Consider the following 21,586-nt stretch of genomic DNA (forward strand, 5'->3'; position numbering starts at 1 on the left):
TGCTGCAAATCGTTGTTGAAGCTGTTTATGCATCGACCGTAAATAAGATTATTCCTGGATGTGGAAGATGGCTTAATCCGGGACCTATATCCACTGTAGATGTTAAGCTCACTGTGGGGTGACTTATTCCCTTGTGAACCTTCATATGTGGAATATAGAATAACACTGAATGGCACAGTTCTCTCCACTTGCACTCTCTGAGATGAGGTTCAGGAGACAGCAAAAGCTGTTTTGTTGCACAACATTGTGCAAGAAAAGTCAAGAGCAGTAGCAGTTAATGTTTTTTTTCTGTTCCAGAGATATTTTATAAAAACCTGTGCTGTGGTTTTGCTGTAATATGCATGTGTGAGTCTGTGTTTGTAGTTATATACTCATCATTGCTGTGTTTGGTGTCTTGTACAGATCAGACTACTTTTGGCTGAGCAACACACTTTTTCAGAATCTTCTGGTAGCCTCATTGGGAGAACAACAATCTCCTGCAGCTGTCGATATTACAAGAGTAATGATATGGTTGCCCTTGGACACTGTAATATGGCAGTTTGCTTGAGCTTTACAGGCCAGCTGAGGGCATTAAACTGTATAGATTACACTCTAATAACAGAGCCAACAAGTTCCAAGACATCGCACACATTTCTGGCAGAGTGTGTGGAAAGCAGAGACTGGGCAGCTCCGGAAGAATCAGTGATCAGAGAGTTATTTGTGGAAATCAGCCTCTAACAGCTTATTTAATGACTACAGATCATCTCACAAATGTCATGGATTTTGCTGAAGCTAAATTGCTAAAGGGAGCTCCGCAGTAAACAATAATGCATAGAATTGGGTATCTGGTTCCCTGAGTTGTGTGTTTGTTTTTTTAAATTTCATTTCCAAGTATGTTCTTGCATCAGTATTGGTGAGATCTAAGAGCAAGTTTCTTCCTAAGCTCAATTTGAAGTTGAGTTCGGTCATAAATGTTTTTGCACCACGGAGTACAAGACTTTCTGGATACTCTCATCCCCTTTAACGCAGTTAGTTGCATTTAGAAAGGATTTCTTTTTTTTTATGTCTTGTCATCACTGCAAGTGTGTTATACCTGTGAGTGCAGACACATCCTTGTGACTACACTAACCCAAGAACAATACATGATGAATAGCATAGCAGCACTGAGTCCAGCTGTAGGGTGGTGTGATTAACTTTCGGAGGTCCTTGCGACATTCATTTTCTGCATAAATTGTTTTCTTGAAAGTACTACAACTCTTTAATGCTCCCAGTAAAAATATTTGTGGATAAATGTATTCATTAGGGTATATAATTAATATCTGTTCATTTATGAAACACTGAAAAAGCTTTTCTGAACAAACATTTTTCTCCTTAATCTTTCTTTCGAGCTGTAAAAGGGAAACAAAAAACAGATTCAAGTATGAACTTTTCAAGGCTTTTTTCTTTCCCTTTTAACTTTCAATCTTGTCATTGCAGGGGGAGCTTGGATCAGAAGGGCAAAAGGGAATCGATGGAGAGAAGGTAAGTACTACTATCTCCAGCAGACATATATTCCATACATTGCACATCAGCCAGATCTAGTTTCGTCAGGGAATCAATTCTTATAGGCTTTTAATTTTTTGTGTGATGCCCTGGGGTTAGGAGCGAAGCGGGGTTTTCTGTGTGGCTGTTTCAGGTGCCTGTCATATCTGAAGTAGATCTAAGTGCAATGCCCTTCTGCAGTGAAATTAATTGATATGTATGCTACCATAGCTCCGGCATACTAATAGACTAAACTCATTTTTCAAATTACTGTAAGCCCTTCCTGTGTTATTTCAGGTCACACTTTATTGCATGCTCTAAAATCTGGCTGCAGTGATTAAACTAATGTATGAAATATAAACCACAATAAGAAGCACTACAGAGTGATCATTTGTTAAAATTCATAGAAACAATTAATTATAATTCTGCTCAGTGACATTGCTTTAGCCGCAAGCAAATTCGTCCCCATTCCTTTAAAGTATTAGTTAAATGAAGGTATTTTCATTCTGCACAGCATTGGTTCGGCCACAATAGCACAATCTCAGTAAATATACAGGAAGCTGTGCAGATAGTCAGTTTAAAGTGGCTTAATAAAGGGACTTCTTTTCATCACCATGTCCCCCTCGAGTGGACAAACAGCTGCCACAGAAATCAGCCCCCCTGCAGGCGATGGACCTGAGCTCTGCCCTAAGAGAGAGAAAGTAAACAAAAATAAACAGGGATAAGTATACTGAGCCAGAAGCATATTTACTGATATGATCCTGTGGAATTTATTTTCTGTTTGTATAATTTCTGCTGGTTTTCATCACTTTTCAAACTGCTACACACTCATTTCTGAAAATGTACTTTTCTATAATCCTCCTCTAAATAATAGAAAACTCCATGAGGACAATTAAAGGCAGTGTGTATGCATTATGCACTGATGAATGTTTCATTAATGGTACGTTTGCTGATGACAATTATGAACACAGGTGGGCCACTGTTGCTGCTGTTTTAAAGAAATAATCAAGTAAATATATAAACTTGGAAGGATACAGACAGGGTGGATTCTGTACTTCTTGCTTACTTGCTCTCCTTTCTTATCAATTCCATCAGTTTTTCTCTGCGTTAGCCAGAACAGTAAATTGCAGGTGAGCTGTAAACCAAGTAAAATCAAAGTTGAAGAGAAAAGACAGGATTGGCAGGCTGCAAACTCAAGCATTAGTTTGTCTCCCCACAACCAGCATGGGTCCCTTTGTTCCAAGGTAAGTAGCAGCTGACAGCTTGAAAAGCCACTTGACTTCATGTCCACATTTGCATATGAATGACATGATCAAGTTTATTTACATAGAAATTTGAAGGAGAGTGAGACCACCTAACGGGACATTAACTCCATACGCATCCAGAACTGATCTGTAGTCATAACATGACATTAACTGTAATTGAAGACTTTGAATGTACATGATTTCTCAGACCATGTACATTATTTACTGATTGCTGTTGGTGCTTTAGTAATCAGGAGGAAACAGAGGTTGTGAATAGCTCCTCTTCCTTCTCTCACTGGTTCAGCCCGGGCTCCAGCTGACTGGACATCAGCGGCGTATTAAACTGGAAGGAGAGTGGAGACACTGAGACAGTTTCTAACCCTTTAACAAGACAAATAAACAGCTACTCCAAACTTTGCAAAATCAGCAGTTGATGTTATTTTCTAATTTTGCACATGAGCACATTGAGTACAAGCCTGTTCAGGGAATGAGGGATCCGCTATGTGTACATTCATCTGCTGCTGCTGTACAAATATTAATTCGCTACGTATATATTTGTCATGACATATTATGGTCAGTGTAACATTGTGTTAATGATCAGTAGCTTTTGGAAATATCATCAGCAGGAAGTGTTTGATTTGTACTGAGTTTATACATTGGCTAATTTGGACGAAGGGTGTGTTGAGAGGACGTCCTGCTCCCCTCTGCTCTCTGTGTGAGTGGCAGGCTGCATCGTTAATGGTGCTCAGTCGGAGACTTTGTAACCAGAAGAGCTCCTCAGTCTTATTATCGGTATTCAGTCAGTGATTAGAAATATGGAAAGGGAAACTTTCATTTTTTATTTCTTTTTTTTCTTTTTTTTTTTACTTATATCCTGCCAGCAGTTTAGTCTGGGTCTGGGACACAAATATGTTTTCCTAGAGAAGTGACTTGTTTTTGATCTTTGTGCATATCAAGGCAGTGGGGCTTTCTTTGGTCAAGCTCACATGGCTCACCACCCTCAAGGGATTTATTATATGGTGCCCCACTTCCCTGAGTGATTTGAAACAAAGGAAAGTTGAGAAATGGCATAGCATATATATGAAGCATTGCTCCAAGCAGGTGTGTTTGTCTGGCATTTCAGATACCCATTATGGATAATAATGGATGGATCTGGGATGTGTGTAGCCTAGCTTTGCACAAAGACAGCTGGTCGAGCTAAATCAAAAGTGAAAGAGATGTGCTTCAAACCTGATGTGTCTTGTTATCTGGCAAGCCAGTCACCAATACATCCAAGAGTCACCTGGGTTTTGTCTTTGAGCCGAGATACGTAAACAAGCGGTGGACCTGTCACAGAGATGACACTGACACCTATCTTTTCCTCTGATGCCCAGTAAGATGGAAAACAAGTTTCATTCTGAAAATGTCAGACTGTTCCGTAAAGAACAACCAATTTCCTGAGTGTACTTCGGTGCTGCACAGAGTAGGTTTTTCAGTGTTAGTTGAAAACAAAATTGTGTTGATGAGCAGTGACAGTGGACCCGAACAATTGTGTGCCATAAAACCAAGACAATGATGGGCTCTAAGATGCTTTGTATAGCTGAGGGGACTCATTTTACATACGTGTAGGCATGTGATCCAGTGGTAATATTAAAAATATTGATATTCAGAATTGTTCATTTTGACTTTCGTGTATTTTTTTTAAATAAATAATCCCATAAGTTTCAGCCATCTATTATAATGGATACAATACATTTATTTTTTTCCCTGTTTGCATCTGCCAGAAAATCTATGGAAAGTCTCCCTGCCAAAGAAATTACAGTATATATTATGCTGTGATGGGAGTGTTCATTGTCAATTAGCATTTTCCTCAGCTGTGCCGTTTCTATGATTCATTTGATTTCTTGACTTAACCCTTGTATTTGATTTATACAGTGGTGGGAATCTTTCCCCATGTCTCTTCAGTGAGCATCGAGAGCAGAGGATTAATGGGTTAAAACCAGTATCCCCAATGTCTCCATAAATGAGTGGATGAAGTCGAGCCTCATTGACTAAATAAGACTGCATTAAGGCCGCCTCTTCATACCAGTTAATCACTTGCAGTAAGCAGTTGTAAGAGGCGTAAAAGTCCCAAAGACATTATTTGCAGTAACTGAACAGAAGAGCTATTCTGAGACGTACATTACAAAGGTGGATCATGTGATAGTGTATATCTAATACTGCATACACAGTAAATATACCTCCACAAATCTTTGTATCTGTTTTTTCAGTTGCGGTTGACTCAATTTTGTTAGATTTTGTCTAAATTGCTTTCATTTTAGAGAAAACACTCAGCTAGATAATTAAATGTTGTTCTGTCTTGTAATTCTTCTCTCAAAACTTATAATTCAACTTTAACTTCATTAACTTCTCATTGTACTGGTCCTCTATTTAATTAGACGGTAAAGTTGGAGAGCATGGTGAAAAGCAGGAAAGAGGTAGCTTACTGTCACTGAGTGTAAACAAATTAAAGACTTTTCATGTTGCACAAAGACACTTATTTGATGATTTCAGTTAACCTACTTACCGTGGCCACTCCTGTTACTCTTATTACCCGATCTGTCCTTTTACTGCAATTAGCTCATATTCCATTTTTAAAGCTAGTATGTTATTTAAAGCTCAAGTAGAAACCTGATAAGCCAGAATTCTATGTATGAGCATGTGATCTGGGATCATTTTGCAGATACATCTCCTATGGGAGAGAGGGAGTGCACAGTGCGTTATCTTGTGGGTAATTCAAGTTACATTCGTGGAGACGGGATGTTCAGCTGAAGAGCGAAGTGTCACAGAAAAGATTCAAGAAACACTGACAGAATATGATATCCTTTGCAGCGGAGGATCCCTGGCAGTGTACTCTCATATTCTTACACAATGAACCCTTGTTTAGGTTACCTCAGTAAACTGTATGTATTCAAGGACTGTAATAGACATGCTAATAAGATATCGTTTCCACAAATCCATGTCAGTGTGATTAGTCTTATACTATGCTGTATGTGGTGGTGTATTGCTGAGCAAATGGAAAGTCACAAAAGGCATTTCCTGCTGTAACCTCCCTGGCATTTGTAGGCCGGCACTCAAGATATCTGTGTTACTTACAGATCCTGTTCCACGGAGCTTTAAAGGCCTGTCATTCAGTAGAACAACATTTCCCCACCAAACTGTTCACAATATATCTACAATTTTAATTCACCCTCTCCCCAGTGAGCCATATAGTTTGAGATTATTAATTTGTGTACAGCAACTAAAACCTGCAATCATTCTACCTGTTGTCAGACAAGGACATTGACCTGCAGCTGCTCTGGCTGGTAAAAGCTATAAGTAAACATAATTAGACTGCATTTGTTCATCCCTACTTCCCCGGCTCTGTTTATTTGCTTGTTTTGGTTGTCTTGTGCTGGGGAGTTGCCAGATTGTCTTGTGGCCCCACCGCTTCAGGAGTGACGAGACACAGTGGTGTGTGTGTAATTAGCAGGCAAGTGTGCACAGCTCCCCACAGTGTTCTGACCTCGTGCTGCAGGAACAACAGCCACACAGCCAGCGCCGGCCTATTCCCAGCTCCTTTCTCCATGCCCTCATCCTTCCCTGTAAATGCAACAAAACCCAAAGCTCACAATGGAAGCTAACAATATATCCTGCACCTCTTGTCTACGTCTCCCTCCATGTCATTGTGCAGCTGAATTGGGCTTATGGGCTCAGGACAGAGTCCATTAGATGGGAGGGCAGCATCTTAACTAGACTATAGTGTGGAAGGTAGGATGATAAAAAAAAAAACAACTAAATCATTGCCTTTTTCCCTTAAGGAGTCATTAGATGTTTCCTTCTTCAGAGATTGGACCTTTCTGACAGTTATGAGCATACAGTACAATAGAATAATTTTGGTGTTGTTCAGGTAAGACGATTTTAAACAGTATAGTTAAGAACAGCATTTCAGTTATTGCTTCGTTAACAATTCTAATCAGTTTTTTGCTCTGACTTACTGTCTTATCCTCTCCTTAGTATATCAAATATTGCCTCAAATCAACATTTTACGAAATTTAAATGGGTTTCCAGAAATTACTGCAGATGTCTTTTGGGTTGTAGTCTCAAAAACAGTGTGTATAGTCTTACAAATATGTATTAAAAAGAGCCATTTGACATAATTCAAAATTTAAATAAGTATGTCTTTTCTTCCTTTTCTATTCCAACTCTTTAGTGTTTCTATTAACTGACTGATGACAAAAAGTCCTTAATCCACTTAATTTCACTTGAATGAGTCTGTAATGAATGATGAATGTTTAATAATTCTCTGCTGATGGAGTTTTGGAAAATGGAGATAAACCGCGAGAGAGTTTTTTTTTTTCTTCACTCTACACCAACAGTTGGCAGGTAACACATTTTACAACATTTACAGCATTTACATTAGTGACAATATTTAGATTTTGGCTCATTGTTTTTAAACAAACCTTGTCATGTATCAGTTTAATTAAATACATTATTTGTTTTTTATATATTTGATTTCTGGTATCCTTAAGGAGATAACTGAATGAATAAAAATGAATGAAACATTTCTATTAACTTTAACAAACAAAAAAAAGGATGTTATTAAAACAGTGAATCATTTCTTTACAATGATCACATAAATGTTCTTTGACTAAATAAATATGCAGGCTTGTTTAATTTCACCAACGAGGTTATTTTATTGATACGGTTTGTGTTTTTTTTTTTGTTTGTTTGTCTGTGGATTAAGGAAAAGCTACTGGAGCAATTCTCATAAGCTAGGTGGAAGGGTGTAGCATGAGGAAGAACCCATTCAACTTTGGCGTATATCCTTGTTAGATACATCCAATTATTTTTCGCTTTCATTAACATAGGGCATTTGACCTCCTAAATGTCATCTCTATTCAAATCAAGTTCAATAGTGACAAAACATAGACAATTCTAGAAATATAATGACTCCATATACGAGTCCACATTTACAGGTACCAGTAATCCTTTGGTATACACCTGTACTTTCTCAAACTTGGTGCAAGAAGTCGTTATGGAGCACTGGAAGACTGAGGTTTCATAGTGGATAACTGAGACAACAGCTGAGATGTGAGGCTTCAGCTTCAGACAAGTTTATTTTGACAATGTTTTAATAGTTTAGGAAATATATCCAGACATGTTTTGTGATTGCATTTGGAGATTTGCATATCATAAATGAGTAGACTATATGCCTTGGCAGAAGTCTGCCAAGTATCCATCTTTTGACAAGCAATTGTTTATAGATTCATACTTAATACCAAAAAGCAGAGTGAATGATCAGAACGCATGGTGTACTGTGATGTCTGAAGGAAAATGAGACAGTTAGAGCAAAAACTGATTAAACTGGTAATTACTTGTGTTCATTTTATGTCCATGAATAAGATTTCATGCTAAATTTGAAAGACTGCCAAAGTCCTCAGCCATAAAAAAGTAAAGGCTCACTTTTAATTGCTCTGGTTGTTCTTATGTACATTACAACAGACAAGTCCAGATGCTGTGCTGTCCCACAGTGCCTGTCTTCTTTATAGGTCACTTAACTGACAACACTGCAGTCATTTGAATAATCACACAGTTGTGCCAAGTTTTTAGCTATAGTATCGTTCATCAGTGTGCACTTTTAGTACATTATAAATACCAGAATTTACCAGTAAAAAACCTTTTAGAGGCACATACATTAGCTACAGCAGCTGCAGAGCTTAGTTTGACTGTGAAACGTGGTGAACGGCCATCAGCTGTGGTGAGAGAGGGACTTGTTGGCTGACTGAGCTTCTGTCTGACCTGATTTTGTGATAAGGACATGTTGTGCCACTGAAACAATAACACAGCACCTTACAAAAGTGTATTGCAGTTGTATTATTCACTTTGAAATATGGCAGTTGCCTGTCAGCTCTTTTGTAAACATATTGTCTTGTGTTATCAGTCTGCAGGGGTGGATGCTGGAGAAGGGAAGTTCATTTTGTAACTTTAATGTAAAACATAACCTCAGTATTTATCACTACATAAGCCCTACATAGTGACAGTATGAATTAGTAATTCTGATTTATGTTATTTTTAGGATGTTCATAATAGACTCTATGTATGATTCAAGCTTAGAGTTTTTTTTATTTGCTGTTTTTTGGATTTTTTTTTTTTTTTTTTTACGAGTGGTTAGCTTTTTGTAGGTGACTCTAGTTTGGGTCGTTTGTGTATTAAATATACAACTCTCCCAGTCTTTGACCTTTGTCAAGCTCCACCAGTAGTCATCTGTGGTTATGAGAATTAGTGTGATGGTGTTCTGCAGTAGTGCGTTAATGGTTTGTTAACAGAGTGTGGGATTCACAAAACACTCCCACTTAGGCTTCAACTTCAGGCTTTCATAAAATAATTAAGCCGTAATTCCAATATATTGATCTCCCAGCTGAAGATAGGAGTGACCAATTTTTGATAACCAATATGATAGAGACTCGAGCACTGCCTGAGTTTACTAACAGATGCAATCCACAGCTCTTACATCTCCTATAGCCCTTATGGGTGAAAAGAGGAAACTGTTTCTTCATCTGATCCTCTCTGTAATGAATGAAATGCACAATCAAATTCTGATATATAGCATTTTTTGCCAAGTCAACAACAAGTCATTACCAAAGTAAACAATGCATTGTAATGTGATTTTAGAAATGTAATTCCCCCCCCTTAACTCACAAGCACAAAGAACAGGAGCAAACATCCACCCTGATGGTTCATTTTTCAAAATAACTAAAGGATCGCGATAACAAGAAAACATGTTTGTGTTACGGGACTCCCTTCACAATAATAACAACCAGACAAGATCTCCTTGGTATGAAAAATGGAGGCAAAATTCATTGATTAATCAGATAAACTTGTGTAATCGAGAGAATCTGAAGTTGTTTACATCCTTGTTATCAGATGAGCCCGGTACTCCGATGCTCCTTAATTTGTGCCACAGCTCTGATAATACCTAAGTGGGAAATTTGCTTGTGGGTCCTCTTGTGTCAGATTGCCGCAGCAAAGTGGTGAGGCTGTTGATTTAAATAACGAACTAGGCTCACTGAGACAGCTGCCCTCATATTGACAGTGTGTGTGGGCTGAGGGACAAAATAAATGGATATAATTTGATAAAGTAATTTCAGTATACATGCATCCAATGGGAAGCTGTATTTCTGTTGCATCATTGACGTATAGGCAATCATTTGACACTTCTGTCTTCTGAATGGTAGGTTTAAGATGAAGCTTGCAGGGAATAGGCAATAAATTAATCATGTTTCTGGTAGCAAGACTTAATGTGATAAGGGTAGGTAATCATCCTCTGCTGATATATAATTCACTATTAATAGCCTATCTGACTCTAAATTTAACCATGACAAATTATTGTATTTCTGAATCATTTTACAGGCCGCTCTCGCTCCCCATCTTTCCCATTCCCCCCCTAACCTATTTCAAAGAGTTGGTGCTACTGGCCCAAATATGTCACACCTAACAAGGCTTGCTGCAAATTTAGCCTGTCAATATGTGTCAAGGCTCATTCATCAGCTATCACTCTATTGAGCCGTCCTTCTACTTTTCACATTTCACCACCGAGAGGCTTGCCTTTGCCCTGAGCTTGCGTGTAGTTCAATCCCACCCCGCAGCTCTCCGCTTCGAGCTGGGAAAGCAATGACAACCGCTGTCCTTGCTGAGTGCAACGAGGGGAAAACAAGGGAAGGGATCGGGGGCAGACACGGCGTAAGAAGCTGATTGTGAATCTCTCAGCAGGATTTTACTACATGCAGCGTCTCGTGATTGACATCGCCTGCTTTTATCTCATTGACCGGCTGTAACTGGCATGAGAATATCACACCTGTTTGTGATACTTGTCTGCAGAGTATCAACATACTGACATGCAGTAACACATGTTGGGTTATTTTTTTAACTTTTTTTTTTAACCCATCAGTCCAACCGAAAAAGAAAATATACCTCAACGTATTGTAATTTGTTTTTGTTCTCAGGGTCTGAAAGGTGACCCAGGGCCAGTTGGTCCAGTTGGTCCAGTTGGTCCAGTTGGTCCCAAAGGAAGCAAAGTGAGTGAGTCTGCAGTACATACAGAGCTGGACAAAATGGCACTGTAATAGTTTTAGTTTTTCTCTCGCTGATAAAAAAATACATACTTGAGGGAATGACTTTCATGAGCTGTAATCCCAGTCTCAATAATGTGTTCGCCCATCTGTTTGAAGTGCTGCTATGATTGCTACTCCAAACATGGCCAGCTAAAGGATATTGTTATAGCTATCATAACATAGCGAGACCTTATTGATGGTCATATAGTGTAGCTTTTATCCCGGCTGAGGCAAAAATGTTCTTCTCATTGTATTTGCAGGGTATTTGTATATTCATAGGAATATGTTTTTGTAATGGACATACCTAACAAATCCCTTTATCTCACCCTTCCTAAACAGCTTTTTTTTTTATGTTACTAAAGCTGACAGCAAAAACGTGAATTGGAGGATTTGGAGTATATTCAACATTTGTTTTTGAATGTTAAGAACCCAGTGGTTACATGTTCTGTACAGTAGGCTGTGTATGGTTTCTTAAGCTTGGGGTTTAAGACAAGCTGGAGGTACATCTGAGGAGTTTGATGCGCAACCTCATTCTCCTTTATAATCTGTTCACCAATGTCAGTGATATGAATTAGATTAACTCTTGATGCAATGCAGGAAATACTGGTCTTTTTAAAGTTTTCTTCTCTTTTCATCCCACAGTGGGATTATTTTCCATGTATGAGATGGAATGTTTTCCCTGTAATTAGTTGCCATATCTCCTGCTCTTTTATTTTGCCTCCCTTATTGTGGCTTTTTCCTTTTTTTCATGTGTGTGTGTTGTTGTTTTTTGGTAGAACTCACCGCATAATTGTAGGTGCAATGCACTGTCTGCCAGCCTTGAAGTTATAATGAGGCCTGTGTGTTTCTGTGAAGACAACAGAATCACAGGGTATTTTATCCTATTTTCCGGATGGGAGGGCGGTGGAGGAGGGGGGCGGGGGGAAAGGGGCGGGGGTTTGTTTGTATTGAAACTGACAGAGGGAGGCAGATTCGGAAGCATAAAGTAATGAGTCCCCTGAATATCCCATAGCAGGCATATTTTAGCTGTGACATTCATTTAGACAACAAAATGGATATGAACTGAAAGCACTTTCTTTCTTTCATCCACATCTGATAAAAGGACGTCGCCAGCTATGAAGTCCACTGATTCTCAGCTTGGTGCTTTATGAAGTGTTGTTGGGATTGAGGTGAAAAGGGGGTAGAGCAGCAGAAATACTAGACAGTGATAGACGAGTTTTATCTTCAAAGGCAAAAAAAACAAGGCAGGCCATAAAAAGCATGGGAGATCACTGCTTACATTAGATAATGCTGGCGTCAAACAACATCTCTTTCTTTCCTTATATAACTGTTTGTGACTGCTTGTATGTCACATTCACCAAACAGTGTTATCATACCTGTCCGCTGTTAATACCGCAAAGGTTTCATATGAGAGTACGAATGTGTTTATTTTAAGGCCTGTCGCATTTAAAGCCACCAGCCCACCTGCCAGTTGTCTGACAGTGTGAAAGTCATCAGACACGCTTCATTTCATGACATACAGTAAATACAAGTTGATGGTCTCCTATGGCACAGTGCATATATTGAAATATTACTGCTATGCATAGTGAATCTAATTTTCCCTGACTTTAAGTTTTTGTCACAAACATGATGCATGGCCTCAAGGTTAGATGTTTAATAGTCAAAAATATATTTAGTTGAGAATGATAAAGATGTTCTGAGCTGAAGTTCAGCTTTTCACTAATTAATATCTTCCTTTGCAGGGTGATGCCGGTCTGCCGGGAACTCCGGGGCAGCCTGTAAGTTCACACTGTTTCATTTACATCTCATTATTCTAGCTGTATATGTAAGGACATTCAGAAGCGCCAGAAATGTTGAAATGTACTCATGAGGGTGTGACCTGAAACGGCTCGACCGAGCTCGGTAAATATCACAGCCTTTTTGGCTGACCAGACGCTACGCACTGCGTTAAAACATGTGGCCCACTGAGATGGAAAGCGGGGCACTCAGGTGAGCAGTCTCTGTGTCACATTACCGTCGCCTGGGAATGGGTCAAACAAGGAGCAGATAGACAGGGCTCAGTGGGCATCCTCAAGCGGGCAAAAAAGGATCAGGATGAGCAGCCAGGCAGAGAAGAGTGGAGCGCCGAGCCTCGGGGTGGGGGGTGGAGGTTGACAGGTAGTCACTGACTGTATCCTACATGGGTGAGACATGCTCTTATTGGGTTGGTGGCTGTCCCTGCAGACTGCTTGCATTTACAGGCACCCGGAAGGAGCGACACCACGCTTTATGTATTTCGATCTTATAATTGGACAAGATGCACTTACGTTTTTTTCTCTGGTCGTGTAAAATCCGGAAGACAGACAACATAACCCAGAAATGTACCCACTCCCCTGCACACGTTAATCGAAGTTACGTATGTCAGCAGACAGCAGATATATGAACTCGCAGAGGGTTGCGTAGTCGCCTATCAACACACATAGTGAATGTGTGGTGCGCAGATGCAAACGCACATAATTCTCAATGCATTGTGGCCTGGGAGTTGACGGCTGTTACAGATTAAAGGTATACTGCGGGTGGTTATCTAATTATGAGCACATCATGAGGGGATCAGCCTGCCAGTTTTAATCAGCACTGGAGTGATACAAAAACTGCATCCCACTGCTGCTGGCTTGCCCCTTTTATGTCACCAAAGTGCTTATGATACTCACAGAACACTATCACCATTCATTAGCTGCTCCCTAATACTAATTTTACATTTATAAGGACCAGCAAAGTAACGATCATTCCCCGACAAGAAAACATTGCTTTTGCAAACTTTTCTCACATCATGCTCGTAAATTGGTTGGCGAGTTTGAGCAGAAAATGTTGGGGAGGAACTTGTTATACTAGTGGATTTGCATTGTATTGCTTCTTACCCAAGGTCAAGACTCGGTGCTCGCAATCCAACTGAAGACCATTGTACCATTGTACATTAATAATTGATTCATTAGCAAAACAACTACAGGGAGACTGAGAAATGTTTTATTTAAGGTGTCACAGGTCAGAGCTGTCTTCTCTCTTTTTATATATACAGCTGCAAAAAATCTGAAGGTTGTCAGTCCCCTTGTTAGCTTTTCTTTCCTTTTGTGGCTTTGCATGAGGCGTCTGTCTTAACATGAACATCAATGTCCGTCTGTGCAGCTGTTTCCAAGAAAAGTCAACAGTCGTTGACTTTTGGATGTCAATTTAAAAAGGACCCCAATTATTTGGCTTGTACTTGAAAGCTGAGATGCTGTATGTGGCCTTGTGTTCATTCTGTGGCCCCGGTGGTGAGATGACTCTGTCTGCCCTTTCCTGACCGTGGACAGCAGGGTGTCTGAAGAGATGTAATCGTCATTCCCTAACTTCTCTTGAGGTCATCGTGGACAAGGCTAATTACCTCATGACAAAATGGGTCACTTGCCTATAGCTAGTAAACATGTATTGTTATACTTTATACTGTATGAATCACGTGTCTTGAGTTTTTATACTGACTGAAATGCATTTTTTTATTTGTTTGAATCTTAGGCTGACAATGATTGCCTCAAAGGAGATCAGGTACTTTAAATTACTATAGTTCTCTTTGACACATTATGTATTTTTTAGTTTGATTTTCTTCTAAACTTTAAACTTAATCTGCCACTTTAAGGGCCCTCCAGGTGATAAAGGAGACAAGTTAACATATTAATCACCAGATTCAAGTGTAGACTCTCTTATTCATTAGTTTTTTTCTTGTTTAAAGTGCACCTAACATGTTCTCTCTCTCACTTAAGCACAACTATTTGGTTCAACAATCAATTATTGAAGCACCATAAGCATATCCTTGCACAAGAACTGCAAAACAAAATCACGACTCAGCATATACCTTGATTAACTCGCTAATAGTTTCTTATCAAGATACTTTGTAGAATAATGGAATGAAGCTCTGATCAACTGAGGCTGCAAATTGCCTATTAACAGGATAGTGGATAAGTCACCTAGAAGCTGCTCATGAGTAAGAATGGAAACTGCAGCTGTACATGCTCCCCTCTATCTGTTCATACAGAGCTAATGCTTTGTTTCCTATCACTGCAAATAAGCCCACTTGTTACCCACTGGTCTGCTGAGAACATGTGGCACAAACATCTGTCTGCAACAGTTATTGTCAGAAGCAAGTCACAATATCTTCCTGCGATGCTAAAGGTATTACCCAGTTCACTGTAATACATGTCCTTTCCCCAGGGATTAGCTGGAGTGCCAGGTCAGCCAGGGGAACCAGGCAAAGAGGGCAAAAGGGTGAGTAAACAGAAACAGTTCCACCAGTTGGCTAGTGGTTGTACGGACTGAGAGGACCTGGCCCGAGGAAAGGCCAAACAGCAGCTGAGGGGCTGTTGTTGTTTCAGACGAGGTGAAGATGATATGTGGCAAAGGGATTGCAATGGGCCTGGAAGAAAGAGGAGGGGGCGGTGTGGGCTCGTTGTATGACAATTAATGAATGGGCTCTGTGGTCAAGGGGTCACACACACAGTCCCTGTGTGACTGGCAGCACACATGGTCAGGTCCCACTGGGTGACTGCGGTGGACAGGATTCAATTTCTTAAAACACCAGCTTGACTTAGGACAACGTCCATGACAGAATCAGATGAAGTATCGCGTCACTTTTATTTATATGTCACAGCTGATTGTAATAACTGCGGTTAGGAATACAAGCGTCAGGATTTGTTCTGTAATCTTTAAATGAAAAGTGTACATTGAGTGTGGTATTGTTAATTCAAGAGGGAATCTTTCCAAAGCTTTGTAACATATAAACTCAGTCTTTGTGGGAACACCTAAATAGGTTAGAGGATTTTTAGTTGATATATGGTGTTCTGACATTATTAAGAAGTAAACAATATTTTGGCAAGAATGCTATATTTTCCCTGACATCACAACTGAAAGGCAGTGTTTGGGGACAGTTGGAGAGAGTGTCCTTTTGTGTCCATCCTATAAGTCCTGGTGTGAATACCTTAGCCTGTGAGCGACAATAGGCTCTCGGTACTCGGTGTTTCTGTTTGTCTAACAAAGAATGCTCATAAAACAACAAGATTTTTTTTTTTGGCTCCACTGCAGCAAAATATAAAATATATAGCAGGTTGAGCTGTAGAGCATCCATAAGTAGGTCAGGCAATTGTTCTTTTCAGATGAATCAAAAGCCAAGATGATGCACAATACTTGAGACATCTGGACACAACTATCTCAAGAATTCCAACCTTCTGTGAATACATTGAAACTCCAAGCTTCTTCCAATAGCATTAATGATTTATGACCTATCATCGGTGGTGTTGTTTCTCAATGGATAATTTTCCACAATGCAAGTAACGGAGTTTATTGTCAGGGAAAGCAGTCACAGTCAACAAAAGTGAGCTCAGAGGCTGGCGCAGATGTTATTGTCTTTTTTTTTTTCATGCCTGTGTCACTCTACCTCATTAGCCATCATGCTATTTTATACCTGACCTGACTTAAGAAAGGACTGAGCATCAGAGGCTTCAATTATGGTGTGCACCTCTCTCCTGGAAACAGCTTTATGATAAATCTTTCAATCATAATTGGGTTTGAAGAAATAGAAAGGTGCTCTGTGTTTGATGTTGTGTGGCTTCTTGGTTTCATGGATCCCCATAATATTTTTTTGCACCAGTTATTTCTTTGAAGATTTCGTAGGTAAAACAGCCATAGGGCTTTTAAACCGGCAATTCCATACTTTCTGCTGTTGTTGTTCCTGAAGACACAGTTCTGATCTATTAATACCCTGTCTTTGATGGCTGGCTGACTTCATGGTGACTGTTAATGTGCTAAGGTTTCTGCTTATTCTTAGCTCCCGCAGTCACATGGAGTCCAAGTTGTTGACCAACCTGTGTTTCTGCAGTTTGACAGCCTATTTTCGGAAGGTGGATGTGTATCATTATCAGCGACTAGCTAGTGGCCAGCTGATACAGCAAGAGACTCTCACCCAATTAGCAACTCTCATCCAAGCCTGCAAACTTATTGGTTTCACAAAGAGCCATAGCTGCTGTGCAAATGATGCAGAATATCTTGATGTAGACTGACCACTCCACAACCTTCATAGAATAGCTGGGAGTGGAAAGCTTTCACAAAGTCTTAGATTCAAGCCAGACCATCTCTCAAACTGTCTGCTTCAATTTATTGTTGAGGAAAATACGACCACTCTAAGCTATCCAGATTTACTTCAAGGAGATGTGGAGGACATTGTAGTAGGGAGAAGAGGAATGATGCCATTTGCACTGATCCTTCTCTAAAGCTTAAAGCAACATATGCAAGAGAGGATATCAAGGGCAGTCTCCCAACCCCTTCAGTTACCCACTGCCTAACATTCACAGAATCTTGATTTTGTCTTATACCTTGATTCACAATTGGTTAAGTTTGTCAGGTTGGAGGTAAGGGCCAGTCCAGCCATGACTAGGAATTTATAGGAATGTATTGCCCCTACATTACACATTGCTATTAATGAAAATGTGAATGGCTTGGTTTAATCTATTATGAATGGCATTGACACAGAATGGCAGGTGAAGTGTTGGACTTCAGTGGCACATTACAGCAGATCAAAAACGAACATGGGGACCACCGGTAAAAAGCATCTGTCCCCCTTACTGACTTTGGCGTGCTAAAATATTCATCACACGTGGTAACGATGTGCTAAGCTCTGTGCTGTCATTGTAGGCCGCCTCTGTCCTACACAGGTTGAGGAGGTGGGAGACGTGCACACCGAAGGGAACAACCTTGGATTTTCTGAATTTTCTGTGCAGTCACAGTGTAGTTCAGTGTAGTCATTTGGAAATTCTGAAAGAGTTGGGCCTTTTCATCCAGCATGCAAGACAGACAACTGCCTGCCTGACACCCATTGTCCAAGACAGTATGAGGGACTGTATAATAATGTCTCATACAAAAGTGAGGGGGAATTGGTGCTAGAAAGCATTACAAAAGTACCAAATTACATAATTTTATATCCTCAAAATAGGACTGAAAGCCTACACTTGGTCAGTGCACACTGCTTCCTCAACGCCAAAATTCACAGGAATGCCACGGCAAGCTTGGCTTATTCATGTTGTGCCAAGTCCTCCCAGCATACCCTGCATCGGTAGTGAGTGGGTTCAGTGCAGACATGGGTTCATCCCTGGGCAAGGCAGTAGGTTCCTGTGGATTAATAAATAATCACTTTAAGAAATCCCCCACTACAAGGTGGGTCTTGGAGTTTTAATCCATGCCTAACACCACATTAAGCCTTATTAGCTGTATAACTGTACCTGTATAGAAAAAGAAGTCCATGCTAAAGTCACTGAAAAATGCCATAGTGATTATTTTCTTCTCTTTAAAAGGGATGCTGTCATTCATAATGGCATAACAGCACAGGCATTTGTTCTAATTAAAGGTTTTGGGACATTGCGTAAGCATAACAAAATTTATTTTCTTAATACATTGATTTTCCCTTGATAAAAAATGCACTATTTTCTTTTATGCATTTTGCAGCATGTAAATAAACTGAATGCAACCCATTTGAAATCTTCTTTAATTAGCTGAGGACTTCTAGCGTGTCAACGTTGCCTTGTCTTCTGCTTTGGAATATGCACACGTCTGACAGATGTGCTGCACAGTGTTTGTTCTTATTAGATATAGCTGTGCTAGTGCAGAGATGATGAAACTCCAGCAAGCCCGAGAGGAAGCAGAACATTGCAACTGCTCTGTCTACAGATGTGTTCTCTTCAAATGAATTATGCACTGAAGACCCTCTTACTGATTTATTCATTCATTTATATATTCAAATCTAGTGTGTTGATTATTTATGTAGTTGTTTTATTTCGAGAGTGAACTAGTTGGCGCAGTTTGTAAATATATGAAGTGGTCGCTGCGAAGTCACAGCTCAGTAATAAACATGCAGGTGTCTTTTACTCTACATGAGGTGAGGAGATTTGTGAATGTACCATCAGGTGCAGGGTGACATTCTCAAATGACTGCTTTCTGATTGTCTCCAGAATCTCTCTTTTGTAAAAAATGTGTAAAATGTGGCTGGATGACACCGTGCCACGTGAGATACCTGCCTCATGTCAATGAGAAAAGAGAGGACAAAAGTCCCAATAAAGGTGAAAAGGCCTGGATGCCATTGCTGTCCAGGCAACACAAGATGATCCAGGGGAGGGAAAAGCCATTAGAAAAAATAAACTTTTAGTCTGTAAGGATCATTTCTCAGTAAATAGTATGATGTGCCACATCAATAATACTAATAAAAGAATGCAGCTAGATTATTGATGGCTAGTGTAGAAACATTAAAGATTAGAGCTGTAAGATATGTCAGGACTTTGATTTTACTAACGGGGTATTCATATGTTGAATCAAGTCCTCTCTTCTGTCTTTATACATTAGAAGCACTGTGGTCACTAATTAGTGTCCATCAGATCATTCATTACTTATTTCCAAGTCACCGTGTTTTTGCATCTTTTCTTATCTTATATAAATGATGCTTATTTCAGTGTAAAGATCATGTTTATGTTGTTGTTATTCACAGAGATATGTTGACAGTTTATATAACAGATGCAAGATGCACTCTAAAAGTGGATATAAGGCTTTTGTATCCTGTGGCAGCAGACAAGCAGCAGCATTGATCCTTATAGTGCTGTACCTGTTATTTCACCACAAGTGCATATGAGCGGAGTCATGAGACTAGTTGGACATGTGATCCTAATACTGGAAGTCAAACGAAACTCGAGAACACCTTCGGTGTAAACATGATGTTCACGAGTTGGCGGTTGAAAGACAGTTAAGAGACTCTCCTCCAGTTGTACAGGAGAGATGAATATTTATAAAACAATACAAACTGCTGTCACGTCACATTCGTCAGCTGTCATCACCTCAGATCAAGTGATGATGTCGTCACACATCAGTGCATGTCAGTAATTGGAGTCCAGAAAGAGTTTCAGTTCTTTGCTTGTGTCAAAAAAATTTTTAAACAATGTACATCAGCAGCAGCTGCCTGGGCTCTTTAAAGTGGCATGGATATGATCTGTCAAAACAGTAGAAGCGATCATCTGTCTTGTGTCTGCTTGGCAACTGGACTGTTCCACATTTCCACAGAGGAGGGATGTAATTGCTGTCTTTTGGAAGTGATAGCAGTGTTTACATTTTCCATTCATGTCCTGTGCTGAATGACTGAGACAGCTGTCTATAAGTCCTGACTGAAGGCACGGGCATATTATTCCCATATTTTCCTCCTTCACCCTTGCGCCGACACTCCTCTCAAAGGTTGTCCTGTCCATTGGATGCAAATTACAGGTCAAACGTTTTCTCCCGGACAAGAGGACCACTGTGTAATCTTCTACTCATGTCATTTTCTCTCCGACCAAACTGCTGGTCATTTTCTCTCAGCACGGCCGCCATCCTGCTGGTACTCTCTTTTGACTGGCTTTTTTTGCGGGTGCACTGAGGTCAAACCATTAGTGTTAGATTAGATACAATAACATTCATCTACTTTAAAACCAAATCTGTATCCTCATCGCACAGTTGACAGGTTTTGTCATTTAACCTAATTTGAAAAAAGTATGCCATTCTCTGAAAACCAAATGCAGGCTGCAACTAGAATTTAGATGCCTCTCCTCTACAGAACAGAGCAAATGCTGTTTTGAGATAATTGAGCCAGTATATATATATTTATAATATATTCCTATTATATGTAATGGACTTGGCTAATGTTCATTTCGATCAGTCTCCGTGTCTGAGATCAAAGCGGGCAGTGACAGTGATAGGGAAGGAGTAATGGCTCAGTTTGTGGTGACTAAAACATTTGGCAGCGGTTTCCTTCTCCATAGGTGGAGGCAGACATGAACAGCAACTGTAACAGACTGTTGACCTCTACCAGAGCACCTGCAGTGCGAGATTATTAAGTAACGAGTCCCTGGTGAGAATACCAGCCTTCCTGCCAGAAGTTCTCCACGGGAGGCTTCAGCTGATCTGTGTGATACAGTAAATGCATGAAATTACAGCAACTATTTGATTGGATCTGTGTTTTTGTTGTTGTTGTTGTTGTTGTTGGTGGTGGTGGTATTGGTGGTGGTGGTGGTGTCCAGTTCAGTATGCGTAAAATTATGTGGTAAATTGGATTTGTCCAACAAGGCCTTCTTATCAGAAGAAGTTATATTTCTTTAGGAGATTCATAATTAGAATTTTGAATGTGGCGTTTTGTTGTGCATTTGTCTTCAGTCAGATTTGATACCATATGCGACTGATCTTTTTCATATTTATTTCTTAATTTATATATTGATATGTTTTATAGTCAAACCTTGACTAAATCCAAAGAAATTATAAACCATTACTAAATGTAAGATCTTGCAAGAATGTATCATTTTGGCACGTTTAACAGCATTTTGGCTTGTCTTCAGTCATTTTACTGAGCTACCTGTTTAAGAATAATTACACATGTCCCATATGTACAGATTTACATTTTCATCCTTTAAATTTAGTGTATCTCTGTTCCTATTAACTATGAAGCTGCATTGATATGTTTAACCACTGAGACACAGCTGGTGATCATATTGATGGTGTGTGTCTTTAAAGCGGTGTTTAAACACAGTAGCGTGATGTACATATGTAGTTACAGTTTTGGCCTGACCCGTCGAAGCTCAATGACAGAGTAACACAGAGCGAAGAATTTACAGGTCAGTGGGGCTCACAGCTGAGATTTTATGGCAAGATTTACACCCTGTGTGATTT

General features: G+C 39.7%; 1 protein-coding gene across 9 annotated transcripts in view; it reads left to right on the forward strand.

The window, feature by feature from the left end:
• col19a1 (collagen type XIX alpha 1 chain) overlaps positions 1-21,586 on the forward strand; it is a 101,724-nt gene that overhangs the window by 18,159 nt on the left and 61,979 nt on the right. For 6 of the 9 annotated variants that reach the window (XM_069144864.1, XM_069144869.1, XM_069144868.1 and 3 more), the window contains 5 exons: positions 1,456-1,500; positions 10,748-10,819; positions 12,598-12,633; positions 14,384-14,413; positions 15,077-15,130. In XM_069144864.1, coding sequence (XP_069000965.1) covers positions 1,456-1,500; positions 10,748-10,819; positions 12,598-12,633; positions 14,384-14,413; positions 15,077-15,130 — 237 coding nt within the window. The remainder of the gene's footprint in view (positions 1-1,455; positions 1,501-10,747; positions 10,820-12,597; positions 12,634-14,383; positions 14,414-15,076; positions 15,131-21,586) is intronic. The other 3 variants (XM_069144865.1, XM_069144866.1, XM_069144871.1) reach the window with 3 other exon arrangements.

This window comes from Embiotoca jacksoni, unplaced genomic scaffold, assembly GCF_022577435.1.
Source record: "Embiotoca jacksoni isolate LCO1_2020_lvr unplaced genomic scaffold, fEmbJac1.0.p SCAF_12, whole genome shotgun sequence".
Lineage (NCBI taxonomy): Eukaryota > Metazoa > Chordata > Actinopteri > Embiotocidae > Embiotoca > Embiotoca jacksoni.